At 44.1% G+C, this 19,905-nt stretch overlaps 1 protein-coding gene across 1 annotated transcript; it reads left to right on the top strand.

The window, feature by feature from the left end:
- Window positions 1–8,167: 8,167 nt before the first annotated feature.
- On the top strand, window positions 8,168–12,880 carry neflb (neurofilament light chain b). The gene is made up of 4 exons (XM_068022957.1): window positions 8,168–9,211; window positions 9,486–9,610; window positions 11,465–11,724; window positions 12,591–12,880. Exons 1-4 carry the CDS (start codon window positions 8,168–8,170, stop codon window positions 12,878–12,880), a joined length of 1,719 nt encoding a protein of 572 aa, XP_067879058.1.
- Window positions 12,881–19,905: the final 7,025 nt, after the last annotated feature.

Here is a 19,905-nt window from a genome sequence, read left to right as displayed (position 1 = left end):
CTGCTCAGACGATGGTCCCTCAAACTGCAGGCATGGGGCCGGGGGGAGGGTGAGGTGAAGAGATTTGGAGGAACGTTTTCGCCTCTCGGGAAACTGATGAAGTCGTTTGCAACACTGGGTTTTACACACCGTCTGATTTCATTCTCCAGTGAAGACAACAGACAGTGAAATGGTGCCAGGTGTGAAAGCAGCTCCCCACTTCAGCCCACTGAGTTCCCAACTTGGTGAAAAAAATCACTCCCTTTAATATCAGCCTATCTTCCCTCTCGGCACTGCACTCACTTCTGTTCAATTGACACCAGAAATTGCATAGTTTTCCCCAACACAACAAAACAGTAAAAGTGCAGGGATGTTTCCTCTGATCAAAGGGTGGAGAGGTTTAGGGAGGGAATTCCATAGCTTTGGGCTTGGACAGCTGAAGGCAAGGCTGCCAATGGTGATCAAAACCGGGGATGCTTCAGAGGCGAGATTTGGAGAAGCACAGAGATCTCGGAGGGTTGAAGAGCTGGAGGAGGTTAGAGATGGGGAGAGGCGAGGCCACAGAGGGATTTGAAAAGAAGGGATGGTGAGGAGTTTCGAAATAATATTAATTCTGGACACTGGCATTGGTTAGATGGGCCAAAGTGGTCATTTGTGGGCCTGAAGAGTCCAGCCCAGACAACCTGAGCATGCTTAAAGTACAACATGCCAAACATTCAAGTTCTCCTTACCATGTCTAACAGGTTTATTGAAAAGCCACAGCTTGAGTGTTACGGATGATTTTAATTTCGCAGGTAACCAGGGGAACTAAACATTCCTTTGTGAACAAGATAGAAAAAAAAGTCTGTTGGAGTATTCCTTCTGCAATAGGCAGTTATGTCAATTTTGTCCTATCTGTACCCTCCTCTAGTCCTACAACCCTCCAAAAACTCAGCTTCTCCACCTGCATGGTTGAATAGCCTCAGGGTCACACCTGAAAAATGGCAGTCCCCATGTCACCCAGGGCAACAAACACCCATAAGGCCTAACCCCAGCAAGAAGCAAAAAAACAAAAACCCACCAAGGATTGTCATTATCTTATTCACTTCATAACTGGCAGTAGTTACAGGGACAACCAAAAACTCTTCCCACCTGTAAATAAGAGTGAAATTTGCCCTTGTTGAGGTTCAGACACACACATATGACTGGAGTTTTGCTTGAAATGGTTTTGCTGCAGTGCAACAGACCGACAGTAAATGTCACTTATTTCAAGTGCAGTGTCAGTCAGATTCTTGCTGTTGGAGAGTCACTGTTTCCCATTGCCAGCACCATCCCAGTAAGTTGGTTTAAAAAGGGTGCAAAGTGCATCCCATGCAAGCAACAAAATCAACAGCAACAATTCCTGATAACAGCCAGACAGCTGCAGGGTGTCCAGGTCACTCAAGGATCATTTTGAAATGTCTCACTGAGAGTTTCGTGCAACAAACAATTGCTGCCTCACCCTTGGGTGGGAAATGGAGAGGAGGGTGCTTTAGGTCCAAGAAATTAAATTCAATTGTTAAGTCTGTCCAGAAATTCTTGGAATCTACTTAACTAAGTTAAAACTACACTGAAAAAAGTGCCTTTCACAATCTCAGCCTGCCCTACAACTGTTTCAAAGCCAATGAAATACTTTTGAAGTGTACTCACTGTTGCAATGATAGTTTTTGTGGTTGTTGTAAATCAGGTTAATCAGGTGGTGCTCTCTGCACTGATGAAAAATGTTTCATTGTGTGATAAATCCATTTTCAGCTCTATTAATAAAAGTGCACCAGGCTGCCACTCTTAAAAATATCCAAAGATTATCTTAACACCCCTTTTAATTTTGCAAAAAAAAAATTGTCCGATTATGTTGGTTCAGAGAAGATTTGACGAGAAGCAAATGAGTTCGATCAGAAACTTGAACAAAAACAATTCACTTTGCAAAACTAGCACAATTTGTGCACAGATTGCCAATTGTGGCCAAAGCAGAAACTCTTGGGCAGCCTCTCCGAAAGCTGCACTCCCTCAGTATTGCTCTGGTGTCAGCCTAGATTGAGTGCTCAACTTTCTGATTCAGAGGCCAGACTGCTCGCCACTGAGCAATGGCTGACCTGACCTGACTCTCAATATCTCACTACAGGCTGAAATCAAACAATCCACAAAAGAAGCCAACTGCAAATTATAGTGCTATCAAAACTTAACAAAATGATCATCATGTCAAGGGAAGATTTCCAGCAATTCCATGAATCCACATTCTTTAATGTATCACCTTTTAAGATATATCTATAGACATTCATGAAACTGTGATGTCGCTCCTGAACCCAATGGTGCTTCATGACCTATGACCTGGCAGATGGAGCATAGATATCGATGAACAAAAGGCCACCTTGAATAACTGCAGTTTGAGATTCAGATACAGACAGACAGACTTATTGGTGCAAAATGGCCTCTTTCATTCAAATGAATAGTTATACCCAGGGTTGAGGAACATTCCCCTCTTGTGCTGGATTCTCATCCTTAAAGACATTGACCACAACTGATGCAGAACAGGATTAACCAGAGTTAAGGGGGAAGAGACTTCAAATCTTGAAAATTTAAGACAAACTTCTAATCTAAACTGCAATGTTACTGGTAGTTGCCCAAATTCAAATTGAAAGCCATAAATAAATGGACATTCAGCACACAATACAAGACCCAAGTGATACAACTGAAAAAGACACTCACTCATTCACACTTGTTTGCAATGTACATGTCTCTCACCCATACACTTAATGAATACATGTACTGACTGGAATCTCTCACTGGAGTGGACTAACCCAGCCTCCGAGCACTTTTTGCATGCAGCGTAATTTCTTCACTTTTCCCTTAGCTAGTGACAAAAGAATGCCTGCGGATTCAAACCACTCCCAGCATATCATACTTTTACATTCAATAGTTTCTGAATGGGCAATACATCTAAACTAATGGCTCTTTCAATACATTTTCTGACATTTTCCTAGATGTGCGATATGCCTTGGGAATACAACCCTCAAAAATAGGTGGGCAAGCTGCACAGCCCATGAAATGGGTGCCCAAGGTGTTGGTGACCAACAGCTGTACTCAGAGTTCCATTAGGATTGAGACGTGAATTCTCATTTCCAGTCGAGTACTCTTTACATGTTACGACACTGACAACCCTTCAAAGGAGGACTTTGGGACATTTTGATGGAATGAAAGGAACTAAATGAATGGAAGTTAATTCTTTCTTTCACCTCTGTTAACTCCAGTGTGCAGAGCTACTCTTCCACTGGTTACAAAGGAATTGTTCAGCCTTGTTAGTGAGAGCCTTTGTACTTTCCAACATTCAAATGAATTCGAGGCCAGTTTTCAAAAGTGTCTCTGAGATCTAAGGGGCTCCTCCTTCCCTGCCTGCACTTGACTGCAGTTTAACGCTGCAATCCAATCTTGGTTGAAGTGGTGTTGAACCCATTTGGTGGTATAATCACTCCGGAGTCACAGTGCACTCCTGGATTTACTGTGAAGTAGAATTTGCATGGCTGTAACAACACAGTCACAGTGCAATTGCATCTAGAAAGTTAGAGACACCCAATCAGCAAGTCACTGACACTGCTGAAGGGAGAGGTTAGCAAACAGTAGGTGCTCTTAACCAACCAGCCATTTCCCCAAGACCTAGAACATTGAATCTCCTTTCTGTCCCTCAGGTGGTGCAGTTTATTTGCCCTGCTAAACTCTCATGTGGAAAAGCTTAGTCCTCCAACTACTTCCCACCATTTTAACCCCTTCCCTCCCCCACCTCCCCCAATGATGAAACCAAGGTGCCCCCATCATTCTGCGTGTAACACAAATGCAGATTTCTGCCCAGCTGAAGACACAATAGATCCAGATAGATTTCCATTGCAGCCTGCTGCAGTGATCCATCACCTAATCCAATGGCACTTGACTTGAGATGGGACACCTGGACTGGGTTGATCATCCTCAGAATGCTGCCAGCATGTATATTTTAGACAGGCCTAAATGATTGATGCTCATCACGAAGCAAAGGTGAATTAGACAAGTCTAGGTACAGTTCAGCCATGATCTAAGTTAATGGCATCACAACTTGCATTTCTTTAGCACCCTTGACCGAATCAAGTATCCCAAGGCACTTCACAGGAGCATTAACACACAAGTGTCCACACACAGCAACAATTTAGGGCAGGTGACCAAAAATGTACAGTTGAAGAGTTAGGTTTGAAGGAGCATCTTGGAAAGGTGTAGGGGTTTAAGAGAGAGAATTCCAAAGCTTCGGACTTGGGCAGTCAAAGGCACGGCCACCAATGGTGGAGTGTTGCAAATGGAGGATCTTACAGATGGTCAGAATTGGAGGAGTGCAGAGATCTCAGAGGAGATGACGGAGATAGGGAGGGGCCAGGTCACGGAGGGATTTTGAAAACAAGGTTGAGAATGTTAACGATTGAGACGCGACGGGACAGACAGCTAATGTAGCTCAGGAGTGATGGTGAACAGGACCTAGTGACAGTTCAGATATAGGTACAGTCGTGACTAACCTGAGGTTTCTTCCTCCTGGTCCATTGAGTGTAAGGGCACTAGCAGTGTTGCTTCCATTGTCCACAGCTCCTGTCCCTTGACTTGGCACTGATGGACTGATATCAATAACAGGATTCTTGAGGATACTCTTCTCCCTCTATAGACCCGAGCGTTGAAAAGGATAGTACCCTTGACTTCAAGTTGGAGATAGTTCACAACAGCCTCCTTCCTGGCAGATAAACTTCAATTCAAGACATGCTCACTCTCAAAAATAGCATGGAAGAGCATTAGCAGGTAAGGTGTGTCACAGGTCTGAGCAAATTATGGTTATCGAGAAACTGAGGTCTGGATTTGAACACAGGGGGACCTGAGGAGGTTGAAGAGGAGAGTGTGTAGCTAGAAATAACAAACTGAAGAAGAGAGTGCTGCCACTGATCCAAGGCTTAACATTGTTAGCTTGTGAGAACTGTTATTACTCGCATGTGTTAAGGCAGAAAGAGGAAGTAGCCTTTAGAGATTTGCTGTTTTATTCAGTGTCACACTGCCAAGGGACAAAGCTGATGGGCTACAACAGCATCACTATTCCATGTAATACAAGTACAGTGTTTGAAATGGGTTCGACACTCAGCATGGCCTTTATTCAAAAAACTGTTCCAGTGGTCTCCTCAGCAAAGCATTATACCAACGGAGAGTTGTACGGTGAAGAATCATCAACTACATTGCAGGAGACCACAAGGACAGAGAAACACAGACGAGACACAGTCAGAATTAATGAGGTGATGCCAAAGCTCGATTTTTAAAGCCCGCAAATTGTAACAAAAGTCTGGGAAGGCAAGGACAACAGCTGAGGTTTGACAAGGAGATAATGAGGAATTGGTTTTGAGCTTTAAGGATATGGAAATGGGAGATGGAGGGATATGTGGGATAGATGTAGCTGGGGTTTAGTGGAAGGAGAGAATAAAGCTCGGACGACCAAGGTCTCGACCTCTCCAGCATGTAATTGCCCTTTCAACACAACCCCAGCCATTATTCTGTCTCCATTTCATTCCCAGAGCTGGGCTCCATGTGATGTCTTTGGAAGTGGAATGAGGTTTCGCCCAGTTTAGGATAGGATATGAGGCAAAGACTGAGACAGCAGCAACAAGCTGTTGAACACAAAGGCTTCTTTATCATTTTACTTTCACTTTTCCTTTGCGGGCACTTTTGTTCCACAGCAACCCTAAGTGTATAAAATATACAAAGGAATTCTAATCTCAAAACACAACACTGCACTCCAGAATCCGACCTATACACCAATGGAGTGAGTTGGTTTGGTTGCTTAAGACCCCATTGTAATAAGGACGGTTGGCCCTCTCAAGCAATGCAGCTTTATTTATCAGCATTCAGTGTCCATGCTCATGGGAGAGTGTTGTGTTTGTCTAAGGCAATATTCAATCAGCTATCCCTCCTTAGCCTGCTGAATAAGACAGATATATTACCAGAGGTTAGATGCAGAGCAAGGAGGTTCTTGGCTCATGAGATCAAGAACACATCCATCTCATCACAGCATGGAGCTGCTTAGCTGACTGGATTTCATCCAGCCTTCCTGTCAGGCTCGTCCAGCTGTGGTGGCCCTCTGTGCACCAAGAACTCTCCAAAACCTGTCCTGCCCACTTCTCCTCCTCTCCCGCCCTCAGCCATGGGCCTCTTGTTGTGCTCTACACCATCTCTCAGCCCTTACTGGTTCTGCAGATATTGCAACAAAGCAGAGCCGTACTGAGGAGGTCAGGATCAGACTGGCCATCCTGTTGAAGCTGGTCAGCACCTTGGAGTTTGACAAGTCAAGTGGCAGTGTGCCCAGCAAGTGAACACAACCAGCAGTAATGAACTACTGACCATTCATCAGCCCCACTTAGAGTAATCACTCACCCCACAATGGAGATATCACCATGGATAAACCTCGCCAAGCACCTCAGTCCATTTTTGGGCACCTTCAGCTACTTGCTTGGTGGCGAATGGAAATGACCTTATGTCAGTTATCTGATTGGATTTCAGATAATCCTTAAAAGCATGTCCAATTTCACTGTTGTGACCAATCACCTGAATTCCCTCAGTAATATGGCATTTCTTCGAATATTTCTGTGTTCTGAGTACAATTCTACTTCTGAGAACTATTGACATCAAGGAATGGGATATTCTGCCCATTTTGATGCTGTGATGGGCAGCCCTGACTGACATCCCTTGGGGATAATTTAAGGACAAGCGGCTGGAAGCTCTGACAAGGGTTATCCATACTGGCTGCAGGGCCACCTATTTCTGCTTCCCCCTCATTGTAAACTCTAACCTTATTCAAATTGTCAAGTCGGAGTTCCACTTTGGGATGAAAGGCTTCCAATCTGGTCTGAGTGATTGAACCTCTTCCAACAAATATTTATCTGTTCAATCCCATGGACCAGGTTTAATTGTCTTGTTCAGAACACCCACGACAACTTTGCCAATTTAAAGCCATCCAACCTAAGTTTTGTTCCTTGGTTCTCAAGTAGAATTCCTAGTGGGACATCAGTGCTAAGACACTTGTTTGGCAACAGAGAGCTGCCGAATGCTTGGACCAAGGGTAGAAACTTTTCTATGAAACAGAGGCTTTTCTGCAATGGTGGGACCAGAAGGAGGCCACTCAGCCCATCGAGCCTGTTCCACCGTTCAATCAGATCATGATTGTTCCGTACCTCAGCTCCCTCCTTTTCTCCATATTACCTAACAAAAAGCTATTGATGTTGGTTTTGAAACCTCCTGTTGAACCTTCAGCATTTACAGCTTCTCTTCGAAGGACAGTTGTTGAGATCTTCCCTGCTCTATGAGGAAAAGGTAAAGCTCTCATTTCACTGTGAAATGGCCTGCCTCTAATTTTATGATGTCCCATTATTGTTGATCCAGCTGTCAGAGTTCCCTCTCTGCCCTATCGAATCCCTTTGTCATTTTAAACACCTCAATTAGATTCTCCCTTAATCTGATGAAGGGTCACTGACCTAAAACGTTACCTCTGCTTCTCTCTCCACAGATGCTGCCTGACCTGAGTATTTCCAGCATATCTTATTTTTAATTTCAGATTTCCAACATCTGCAGTATTTTGCATTTATTCTCCTTTATTCTATTGCACAGCAACTGAGATCCTGCTATAATGTCCGCGGGAGAGCACCCCCCGCCCCCCCCCCCCCCCCTCTCCCAGTGCCTGACAGGGGGAAAGGAGGTATTCACACCAGGGAGAAAAGACTTGAAAAGCACTGCGAACAAAGTATATGAAACGTTGAAGCTAAAGCAAGGGTTGGAGAAATCAAGTCTGATAACTATTACATTTTGACATGCAAAATAGGCGAGAAGACAGCCTGAGGAATCCTGCAGCGAGCAGGCTGGTCGACACAAAAATCTAAATGTGAATGTTTTCTTTTTAAATTGCATTCAGCTTCAATTGGTAAATTGCAGTTGCTCCGAATGAAGAGGCGTTGGGAGTTTATTAGCTCTGCATTATTCCACAGCCAGACCAGCTCCCTGCAAGTGGGGGTGGCCAGCTCCCAGTCCTATTGATTCTGCTCTCAATGATGGAAGAAAAGAGCTGCGTCAGTTTTCACTGGGCTGACTCTGCTATAAATACAGCCCCGCAGATCGGCTTGAACATCCCGGCAGCATGAGCACCGCAAGCTACGAGTCCTTCTTCCACACTCATAGGAGGCGCTATGGAGACATCCCGGCCACCCGGACATACGGAGCTGTCCAGCATTTCAGGAGCAACTATGGTGCGAGTCTGAAGCCGGTCTATAGCACCTACTCATCGCCCTCCTTCACGGTGAGGAAAGCCCACAGCACCTCGTCCGCCTTGATGTCCCCGCTGGACACCTTCGACCTGAGCCAAGCCAGTGTGGTGAGTAGCGAGTTCAAGGCGGTGAGGACCCAGGAGAAAGCCCAGCTCCAAGACCTCAATGACCGCTTCGCCAACTTCATCGAGAAGGTCCACGAGTTGGAGCAGCAGAACAAGGTGCTGGAGGCAGAGCTCTCCCTGCTCCGGCAGAAACACGGCGGCCCCTCCAGGCTCAAAGGCATCTACGAGCAGGAGCTGAGGGACCTGAGGCTGGCTCTGGACGACGCCAAACACGAGAGGCAGGCGGCACAGAATGAGAGGGAGCACCTGGAGCAGAGCCTCAAGAGCCTGCAGGCCCGCTATGAGGAAGAGCTGCTGAGCCGGGAGGATGCCGAGGGCAGGCTGATGGAAGCCAGGAAGGGGTCGGATGAGGCTGCCTTAGCCCGGGCCGAGGTGGAGAAGAGAATCGATAGCCTGATGGATGAGATTACCTTCCTGAAAAAGATTCACGAGGAGGAAATCGCCGAGCTGCAGGCTCAGATCCAGTACGCCCAGGTGTCGGTGGAGGTGGACATGGCCAAACCAGACCTGTCCTCTGCACTGCGGGAGATCAGGTGCCAGTACGAGAAGGTGGCAGCCAAGAACATGCAGTCGGCGGAAGACTGGTACAAGAGCCGCTTCGCCGTCATGGCCGAGAACGCCTCCAAGGACAGCGACGCTACCAAGCAGGCCAGGGATGAGGTGCTCGAGTACCGGCGCCAGGTCAAAGCCAAGAGCCTGGAGATCGACGGGATGAGGGGAATCAATGAAGCCCTGGAGAGACAATTGCAGGAGCTGGACGAGAAACAAGGTGGCGAGATTGGTGCACTGCAGGTAAGGAATGGGTGGGAGATCGGAGAGAGGGGCGGGCACGAGGGAGGCAAACAGCGAGAGATAGACATCAGGAGTGATAGAGAGAAGGCAAGAAAAGGAGAGCGAGTTCCAGCAAAGTATACAAAAGCAAATAAAAGCGGCAACTGTCCAACATTAAGAGTTAGAATTCCAAGTCAAACAGATCGCGGTGTGTGGGAAAAAACAGCAGAGAAGTAGGGTCATCCGTCTTCAACAGTCCACTCACTGACAATTCCTCAATTTCTGCTCCAATCAGGATGCCATCAGTCAGCTGGAGAACGAGCTCCGAACGACCAAGAACGAAATGGGCCGCTACCTCAAGGAATACCAGGATCTTCTGAACGTGAAAATGGCCCTGGACATCGAGATAGCAGCTTACAGGTAAATGAGGTGTCCCTCCGTGCAAGGTGCTTTGACCGCTGAACGGCTAACTCAAGGCAATAGAGCTCAAGCCAAGCTTCTCAAACCGGGACGAGGAAAGCCAAGGGGATACACAGCCAGATCCCAGGAAGACCTCACCCAAATCACACCTCTTAGACTTCAGTTTTTCTGGTTGACCTTCGTTTGTTGACTCAGAGCCTTGGCATTTCTGTTGTATTCCAACAGAAAATGGGCCATGTCAGGAACAGGAAAAGGCCATTCTGCCCCTCAATTCAGTCAACCCATGGCTCATTTAGACGACAGTTCCAGCAAACAGCTTCTTCCTCAAGGTTACTGACACGACCTTACAGAGGCTAGTGATGGTGCAACTCTCAGATTGAATCTGGAGGGCTGAATGGTAGGGGATTCCTTGCAGGAGGCTGCAGGATACCATTGGGGCGGGGCACAGGGCATAGAATAACTCCAGTTATTGAACGTGTCCTGGGACTGAGTGTCTTGGGAAATCTGACAAAAAAAAAATCACAGTTCCTTTTGCATGTTTAATGAGAGTAAAAACTTGCAGTTCTCATAATTTAAATACTGAAGGATGGGGAAGGAACCGAGGTCTGTACGTGAGGGTAAGTACTAAAGGAACAGAACACACCAACTCCGACGATGCCTGCTGCCCCTCCACCCAGAGGTGTCACACTATCCCTAATTCCAACATCACCCTCAACTCCCAATACATGCCTCCCCACCCAACTACTTTCTTGGACGAACATTCGATTCAATAGAGGTGTTGACAATTTTGAACGGGTTTGGTAGATTAAATAGGGGGGAGCTATTTACAGTGGCAGATCAACGAGTAACAAGAAGAAAGAGAGGCAATGAGGAGTTTTATTTTGAAAATGCAGTGAGATATGATCTGGAAGGAATGTGGGAGTAGATTCAATGCTGTCAAAAGGAAATTGGTTAAATATGCACACAGACATCGAAACAGAGAAAATAGGAGCAGGAGTAGGCCATTCGGCCCTTCGAGCCTGCTCCGCCATTTATTATGATTCCTGCTTTCACCCCATACCCTTTGATCCCTTAGACCCAAGAGCTACATCGAATTCCTTCTTGAAAACATACAATCTTTTGGCCTCAACTGCTTTCTGTGGTAGTGAATTCCACAGGCTCACCACTCCCTGGGTGGAGAAATTTCTCCTCATCTCAGTCCTGAAAAGGTTTACCCCGTACCCTTAGACTATGACCTCTGGTTCTGGACTCCCCCACCATCGGGAACATCCTTCCTGCATCTACCCTGTCAAGTCCTGTTGGAATTTTATAGAATTTTCTATGAGATCCCCCCTCACTCTTCTGAACTCCAGCATCTATAATCCTAACGGACTCAATCTCTCCTCATACATCAGTCCTGCCATCCCAGGAATCAGTCTGGTAAACCTTGGCTGCACTCCCTCTATAGCAAGAACATCCTTCCTCAGATAAGGAGACCAAAACTGCACAAAGTATTACAGGTGTGGCCTCATCAAGGCCCTGTATAATTGCAGCAAGACATCCCTGCTCCTGTACTCCAATCCTCTCACTATGAAGGGCAACATACCAACTCCCAAACATGTCAACTTCCAAAGGAAAATATTGCAGAGTTCTGGGGAAAGAACCAGGGGCTGGGACTCATTCGAAAGCTCTTTCAAAGAGCTGGCACAAGTACAAAGAAGTGAATAGCCTCCTTCCAACCCATATGATTCCAACCTGGTTCAAACTTTGCTAATGGAGCATTTAAAGTCAACATTGCCAAATATTCTTTTCTTCTGAATTATTCTGCATTCAACTGTTTGAAATGTTCTCACCTCATTCCTGCTCTGTCCACAGAAAACTGCTGGAAGGAGAGGAAACACGCATCAACTATGCCAATGTGGGCAGTATGATCAGTGGCTACACTCACACTCAGAGTGCTCCCATTTACAGCAGGTCTAACTATGCCCTGCAAAGCAGTGCCTATGGGCTGTCCAGCAGACCCATTGTTTTCAGCTCCTACAGCAGCAGCCAGGTTGAAGAGGAGGTCCTTCAGCAAACCCGTGCATTGGCAGCACAGCTGGAACCTCCAGCAGACAAGGCCGAGGAGACAGAAGGTAAGAGGTTTAACCAGTGGCAGTTTTCGGGCAGGAGTTAGTTTTCCATCACTGACAATTAGGTGTCAACCAGAGCTCAGTTGGTGGGACATTACTACCTGCACCCTCCCCCTGCCCCCGCCACCTGAGTGAGAGGTTGCGATTTGAAGTCCCACTCGAGAGACTGGAGGCAGTACTGAGTGAGAGCTAAAATGTTGGGGGTGCCAACTTTCAGATGAGATGTTAAACTGAGGACCTGTCTGCTTTTGCAGGTGGATGTTCAAAAAAAAAAAAAATCTTGTCAAGACTTAGTAGAATGGCAAGGGAGTTCTCCCTGGTGTCATGGCCAATATTTATCCCTCTATTAGCAGCACAAAGTTAGATTGTCCAGCCATTGCAGTTTGTTGGAGCTTGCTGTACACAAATTAGCTGCCACATTTCCGATATTATAACAGGGACTGCACTTCAAAAAGTACTTCATTGCATATAAAGTACTTGCCAATGTCCTGTAGTTATGAAGAATCATCCTAATTGTCTAGGGGACCTTTACTCCTTCAGATAGCATGATACTTGCAACAAACACAATCAGTGAACTCAAAATTATCATCCAAACCTTTAGAGCATGCTGAAAATCTGTTCCACTACAAAGCTAAGGCCAGGAAAGCTGGATTTCAGTGTTAAACTTAAGCTGAACACATGCATTCCTTAGCTTTGTCTCTTACATTGTCAGACATGGCGAGTATTGTTGGGTGACAATATCCTCATATGCTGAGTGTTCTTTTGTCTACAGTGCAACATCTTGCATGAGAAAGAGACAGCCTTCAACGAGACATGTTGCTTTAATTTAACAAAGCACTAACATTCCACATTGATTTCTGTTTTTGAAGGTGAAGAGGAGGAAGGAGAAGATGAAGAGGCAGAAGAAAAGGAGGATGGAGAGAAGGAGGAAGATGAAGAAAAGGAGGATGGAGAGAAGGAAGAAAAGGAAGATGGAGAGAAGGAAGAAAAGGAGGATGGCGAGGAACAGGAAGAGGAGGCCCAAGGGGAGAAGGAAGAGGAGGCAGAAGGAGAGAAGGAAGAGGAGGCAGAAGGAGAGAGTGACAAACAGGAAGAAAATAATGAGAAAGGAGATGAGGCTGATGAACAGAGTGCAGGGCAGGAGAAAGTCAAGAAGTAGGCAAACAGCCGAAGTGATTCAAAAAGGGTCCGAGTTGAAAAAGTGGGCAAAAATCAACCCCAGCCATCCAATCAAATCTGAGCCAAAGATGCAATGCAAAAATGATCCAATGAAAGTTTATGCTTTAAGTGTTAAGATTGACTCAGTACATAATGTAAGAAAAAAAATGAAATGCTCGTGCGGATTGCAAACTTAATGATGCATAAGCATGGTTAACCTTTGAGGAATGCAAGCCATGTGATGATATAAATACTAAAATATCATCTTGTCATTACAGCGTAATTGTAAAACAAGAATCAATGTGCAATTATCTAGAAAAGTAACTCACGACAATATGATGCAAGTTTCTGACAGGGTCAGTCACAATGGATGGTGCAATCAACAATAAACACAACTCTTAGCAAATACAGAAAGTCTGGTTCATTGCACAAACACAGCCACACAATATAGAGCAACAGTCTCACCACATCTTGACTGTCACCTTGATAGATTGTCACTGATCTAATGTAAAATTATCATCCCAGAAACATTTTATCAACCAGAGGTTGAATGGGGAGGAGTAACTTCTCCTAATACAGCAGGATTGTGAGAATGCAAGCAGAGGGAATACCAACATTAACAATTGGTTAAATGAGTTGAAGCAAAGAGGAACATGGGAACAGGGTTGTTGGTACTTGGGATGAAGACTATTTCTTATGTGGGGCATAAACGCCCATGTGGACTGGTTGGGTGGAATAGCATTTTGTGCTGTAATTTTAATTGATTTGGAATCCAAGCTGGAGCAATCCTGGAAGCTGTTTATCTGATAACAAAGATTTTAGCATCAAACACAGTGAGAGTCTAGCCAATCCTTAGAGACTTAAAGCTGCACCGACTGGCCCACTAAAAAAAACAAAATGATGTGCGAAGTGAAGTCGTGACTCCATAAAGCAGATTTGGTGGTAGCAGTGTCCATTATTGGAGCATTTCCCTTCAGCTGGTTCTCCTACATTTGTCTTAGAGACTAGACTCTGTACCCAGGGTTCTCCATATCTCAGGTTCAATTCCACTTGATTTGGGTCACTGGGCTCCATTACCCAGCACTGATATAAGACTTCAAAAGTATCAGTCAGGAATGGTTCAACCTAACTCTTTAAACCCAGCATATAGTTTGGTCAATTTTTTGTTTTCCTCAGGTCCCTTATTTTGGGAGGGAGTAGCAATTTGCGCTCCTCAGCTAATACATTAGCAATTTAAACACTTTTGATCCCCATTTCAGCATGAACAACTCTTAGGTCAGGTACAACAGACCAAAGCTATTTTATTTTCCTAATTTCTGCTTAGATTTACTGCTAATTTTCACAATTGTTTTTGCTTTTAAATCATCACACTCTGACATACGTTCTTTCAAGAATGATATTACCAAAACACCTCCTCAACACCCCAACAATTCTGGTTGGTTGTATTTTCTATTCTTCCACTAACCAGACATTGAAAGTATATGATAAAAGGCAGATAGATGAAAAAAGATCAGCAGTTGGACAGGCAACTCATTCACTTGACCAATTCAGGGAAAAGGATTCTTAGAAATTCCTCTTTGACTGCTGAATTGGATCAAAAGTGAGACCCAGGAGAGAACAATGTTCATGATGTATATTTCACCTGACATCTATACACATGAATATCAGCCTTGTCTAGAACCCCTTTCATCAGTTATAATAAATCTGCATCCACGACATGAGGCAGCAACCGATTCCAAAAGGCAATATCACTCATGGAAAAAGCCAGACAAGATATCCAAACTAGTTTTTTGCTTATGTAAATTTTATGCATGTCACATCATTCTCCCCAAATCAGCTAATGCAAGTAATCTTTCCACCTGCCCACACAGTCCTTATATTAAAAACTTCAGTCAAGTTATCCCAAAACCTATTTTCATATAAAGTCTCCTCCCTAAGTCTAACAAGATAGCCTGCGATTAAATCATTCAGGATGATATTGATGGTCTGGTAAGATGGGAAGAGCAGTGGCAAATGGAATTTAATCCTGAGAAGTGTGAGATGATCATTTTGGGAGGACTAACAAGGCAAGGGAATATACAATGGATGGTAGGACCCTAGGAAGTACAGAGGTTAGAGGGACCTAGGTGTACTTGTCCATAGATCACTGAAGGCAGCAGCACAGGTAGATAAGGTGGTGAGGAAGGCATATGGGATACTTGCCTTTATCAGCCGAGGCATAGAATATCAGAGCAGGGAGGTTATGATGGAGCTGTATAAAACGCTAGTTAGGCCACAGCTGGAGTACTATGTACAGTTCTGTTCGCCACACTATAGGAAGGATGTGATTGCACTGGAGAGGGTGCAGAGGAGATTCACCAGGATGTTGCCTGGGCTGGAGCATTTCAGCTATGAAGAGAGACTGGATAAGCTAGGGTTGTTTTCCTTGGAGCAGAGAAGGCTGAGGGGGACTTGTTTGAGGAATACAAAATTATGAGGGGCATTGATAGGATAGATAGGAAGAAACTTCTTCCCTTAGCGGAGGGGTCAGTAACCAGGGGGCATAGATTTAGGGTAAGGGGCAGGAGGTTTAGAGGGGATCTGAGGAAAACATTTTTCACCCAGAGGGTGGTTGGAATCTGGAACACACTGCCTGAAGAGGTGGTAGAGGGAGGAACCCTCACAACATTTAAGAAGTATTTAGATGAGCATTTGAAATGCCAAGTGCTGGAAAACGGAATTAGAATAGTTAAGTGCTCGATGGCCAGCACAGACACGATGGGCTGAAGGGCCTGTTTCTGTGCTGTATGACTCCATGAGTGGTTCTCCTCTGAAGCTTTTCTAAGGCCATTACATTTTCCACATGAGATGATCAGAACTGGACACACTATGCCAAATGGGCCTAACCAAAGTTTTATACATGGACAGTATGGTGCTGTTTGCTCGATCTCATCCTAGCTATATGTCCCAATACCATCTTGCTTCCATTTCTACCTCTTAGTACCGGTTGTGGATCTTTGGAAATTCATGCACTCTAGCACCGAAGTCCCTTTCAACAGGTTTTAATTCATAGTCCAGCATAGTACACCCATGGTTGACATTTGTCCGACCAACACATGTCATCTATTACATGCAGATCTAGTCACATCGTATCCAGACCTGATAACAGAAATGTTGACAAGAGTACAGTTTGTTTCATATTACAAACTCATGGACAAAATCCCCAATACGATCATCCAATTGTTCATTGCAAAGGCCAACAGACCAACACAAACTCCTGCAGGACTCCACCAGCAATCAGTCTCCAGGGGAAGCCACTTTCATTCATTCCTACCTTGGGTTGACAACAATGAAACCAATTCCCTATCCAATGCAGCTCCAATCACAAATGACTATCTTAGAGAGCAAAATATTTTGAGGCATCTTATGTATAGCCTTCCGAAAAATCAACTGGCCTGCAGTTACCCACTGACTCGGGAATTTCTTCAAAAGAATACAACCAAATTGATTCGCTATGACCTTTTCTGGAACCCTTAATGATACTTTCCTACAATGGATGTCAAGCTAATGGGCCTAAAATTTCCTTGTGGAAACTTGTCACCCATTTCAATTCTCAGTACAACATTCGCCTCCCTCTAATCATGAGGGAAAATCCCCAATACCAGTGAACAGTTGAACATCAGAGCAAGGGGTTCCTATCTCTTGAAAACACAGGGCGATATCACCTTGATTTGATTTGACAACCCTTATTCCTTTCAAAATCAGTTCTGCATCTACTTTAACTTGATCAACTTCAGTATCAACATGACACATAACATGAACAGTAACTAAATGAAGTCTACAGGAGTAAAGACTGGTGCAAAGGAGCTATTTAAAACCTCTGCCACGCCCTCAGAGCCTGCCTAAATCTCTCTATGCTGAGGAATATTTTGGTTGCTCTGTGCTTTGTTGCCGACTGACTCCAACCATGACTAAAAATATTTTTCGTATCAATCCCACAACATGCTTACGTACTAACCTTTCAGCTCTCTGACAGCAGCTTGCATTTTCTCAAGCTGAGTCCAATATCCAGTCTGAAAGCTATTTCCTGTTCATCTGTTAAAGTAGTTCTGTTCAAATCCTCTGGGACCTTGCACATGAATAGTCAGCCATCTTGGTTTCACCATGTGACCTGATTTAACTTTAAAGGGCAATAAATAGTTTCCTTTCGAATTCGACTCATTTTGCAAGTATTCCATTTTTCATCTGTATTAGTGCTAACCCCAACTTAGTTGATCAGTCAACTTGATTTAAGTCCTCTGGCCTCTTGGAGTCTCGAACTTTCATTGACTATTTGGCCAGTTTTGGATGATAAATCAATCCACTGTGCATCAGTCAAAATCTGGAACAAGCAGACAATATCAAACAGTAAAAGCATTTGAATACAAACCAGACATACACACACTCAAAAAGTTTCAAACTTAACACTCCAACTCAGCACTAAGTCTTTTTCAATCTTGTCCCTTTTCTTCAATAAGAAAACAATAATTTTACTGGACAATGAAAACTCCAGGTCTTATTCGACTGATGAATTGGTTTTACATGTTTTATTTGTCCCTGTTGCTTCTCCTCTTGCTCATCACGGAGCCTTTTATTTAAAACTTTAACCCTTTGTTGCCGTACTGGACATTTGCTCCCCTTTTTCTATTGATGTTTTATTCACCCATAGTTGAACCCACTGGACAGGGAAATCTGGGGTCCAAGTTGCCCCTATCCATTGCTATCTGGATACCCATGCTAGGCCTGTGAATGGTGCATCGTCCGTGAGCATAGGAGGGGGTTTGGTGATGGCAGATCCATTTTTCAGTCCCTTGTTCTCTCTTGCTTATTTGAAGAGGGGAAACAGCCAATGGGAAAGGTCGGTACAAAGAGGACTGAGCTGCCTATGTTTTCTTATAGTGGTTATCAATTCAACAATTTTAATCACGCAATTCTTGTCATTTTTCCATGATCTCTATCCACAAATCAAATAGTGCTCTGCAAGCACTGATCTCAAAGCAAATGTGAACAAAACTAAATTATTCATAATGTTTGATATTTTATGTACGGTTGTCTGTCAGATTTAACTCTGAACATCACTGCTGTTCTCACGAACCTACATTGGCTCCTGGTCCAATAATTCTTGAATTTTAAAATTTGCATCCTCATGTTCAAATCCTTTTATTGCCTCACCCCTCCCTATCTCTGTAACTCCTACTAGCCCGACAACCCTCTGAGATCCTTATATTCCTCCAAATCTGGCCTCTTGTGCATCCCCAATTTGCTTTGCCCCCCATATTTGGAGGCCGTGCCAGCGACTGTTTTGGCCATAGCTCTGGAATTCCCTCCCGAAGTTCATCTCTCTGCCTCTCTCTCCTTCTTTAAGCCCCTCTTTAAAGCTTAGCTCTTTGACCAGACTTTTGGTCATCATAATATCGCTTTATGTGGTTTGATATCAAATTTTGTTTGATAACGCCCCTGCGAAGCACCTTGTTCTGTTTTACGACATTGAAAGGGCAATATAACTGCAAGTTGTTCTCTATTTTTGACACAGTGATAATTAAGATGTGATGAAATACAGTCTGAAAGATTCAGCCAGCGAGTGTGTGCCAAAAGGGAAAATGTCACATTGATGCTTCGGAAGAGTAGTTATGTTTGATGGTGGAAGTCTGCTGTGTAGGGTTAACTCAGAAGAAACCTGACAACAGGTCAGACTGGTTTCTTAGTTATTATTTAAACATTTCAAGAACACGATTGATAGCATTTTCGGACTCAACGCTAAAGTTCATATGAGGGATGTGAGCAGATGTTATCAAGTTACAAAGCTGATAACCTTCCAGGTACAAAGAGAGTTTCAGCTCATCACTATAACTCAACACCATCTGGGCTCCACTAAATACAAGTGTCGCTCAATGTCCAGGATTGACCTCAAGTCAGCACAATTCATTTACAGGTTAGGCTCCTCACACAGCAGAGAGGTTTGGAGTAACAAGCCTACCAGGGATGTTAACATCTAGTTCAGCATGTTGCTGATGAGCATGAAACTCAAACAAGATTATTCCTTAATCTCATGCCACCTCTCCTCCGAAGCAGTTGACTTGCTTGTCTCGCCTTCCATTATCACTGGTACTCAGCTTGAGGACATCTACATGGTGAATTTCCATCTGTGGCCTCAATATCTCTTCATTCTTCTGCCAGCTGTTCTTTTATGCATAGAAGGAACATAACGCATGTATAACGTGGTCCATAGAGCTATATAGAATATCCAGCACAGAAACAGACCATTTGCCTCAACTCATCAATGATGGTATTTACGCTCCAACTGAGCCTCCTCCAACTCTTCTTCAACTAACGCCATCAACATATCCTTCTAATCCCTTCTTCCTCTTGTGCTGATATAGCTTCTCCTTCAATGCACCTATGCTAATTTTCTCAACCACTCCCTGTGGCAATGAGTTCCATGTTCTCACCACTCTCTTGGTGAAGAAGTTTCTCCTGAATTTCCTATTGGATTTATTAGTGGCTATCTTCTATTGATGACCCTCTAGTTTTGATCTCCCTGCAAGAGGAAATATTTTCACCACATCTACACTATCAAACTGTACTGTTAAACTTTATCTAGACCTGCCCAAACCTCTTAATTTTTGAGAGCCCATTCTGAATGCTTGTGCAGCTTTGAAGTCTTGTCTTCTTTTCTTGAATCTTGTCAGACCAATCCAATACTCTGAGCTCCTGCAGTCTCTCTCACTGAGAACTCCTTGGTTCAGGCATCACAATCACTAGTATTTCGCCCAGTCATTCTAAAATGTACTGATCGGTACTGATCTCTGACTAATCTGGTGATTGACTTTGTTGCAATGATTTATTTACCCTGAAATAAACAAGATCAAAAAATGATAATGAGTAAAATTTAATTACTTGATGTCAATCAGACCTGATCAGTAGCTGTGAAAATTCACTTAAGTACTTAAGGCCTTAAGTCATGGGAGGATAAGACAAGAATGATGTTTTTGGGAAATTTTTTTAATC

Source organism: Heterodontus francisci, chromosome 47 (genome assembly GCF_036365525.1).
Source record: "Heterodontus francisci isolate sHetFra1 chromosome 47, sHetFra1.hap1, whole genome shotgun sequence".
Taxonomy (NCBI): domain Eukaryota; kingdom Metazoa; phylum Chordata; class Chondrichthyes; order Heterodontiformes; family Heterodontidae; genus Heterodontus; species Heterodontus francisci.
Note: the sequence above shows the minus strand (reverse complement) of the source record. Positions and strands in the feature narration are given on the sequence as shown.

Bases quoted from the DNA above. Each gene is read 5' to 3' on its own strand.
- neflb (XM_068022957.1), top strand. From the start codon at position 8,168: ATGAGCACCGCAAGCTACGAGTCCTTCTTCCACACTCATAGGAGGCGC. The intron at 9,212-9,485 runs GTAAGGAATGGG...TGCTCCAATCAG, and splicing joins GCGAGATTGGTGCACTGCAG to GATGCCATCAGTCAGCTGGA. The intron at 9,611-11,464 runs GTAAATGAGGTG...CTCTGTCCACAG, and splicing joins ATCGAGATAGCAGCTTACAG to AAAACTGCTGGAAGGAGAGG.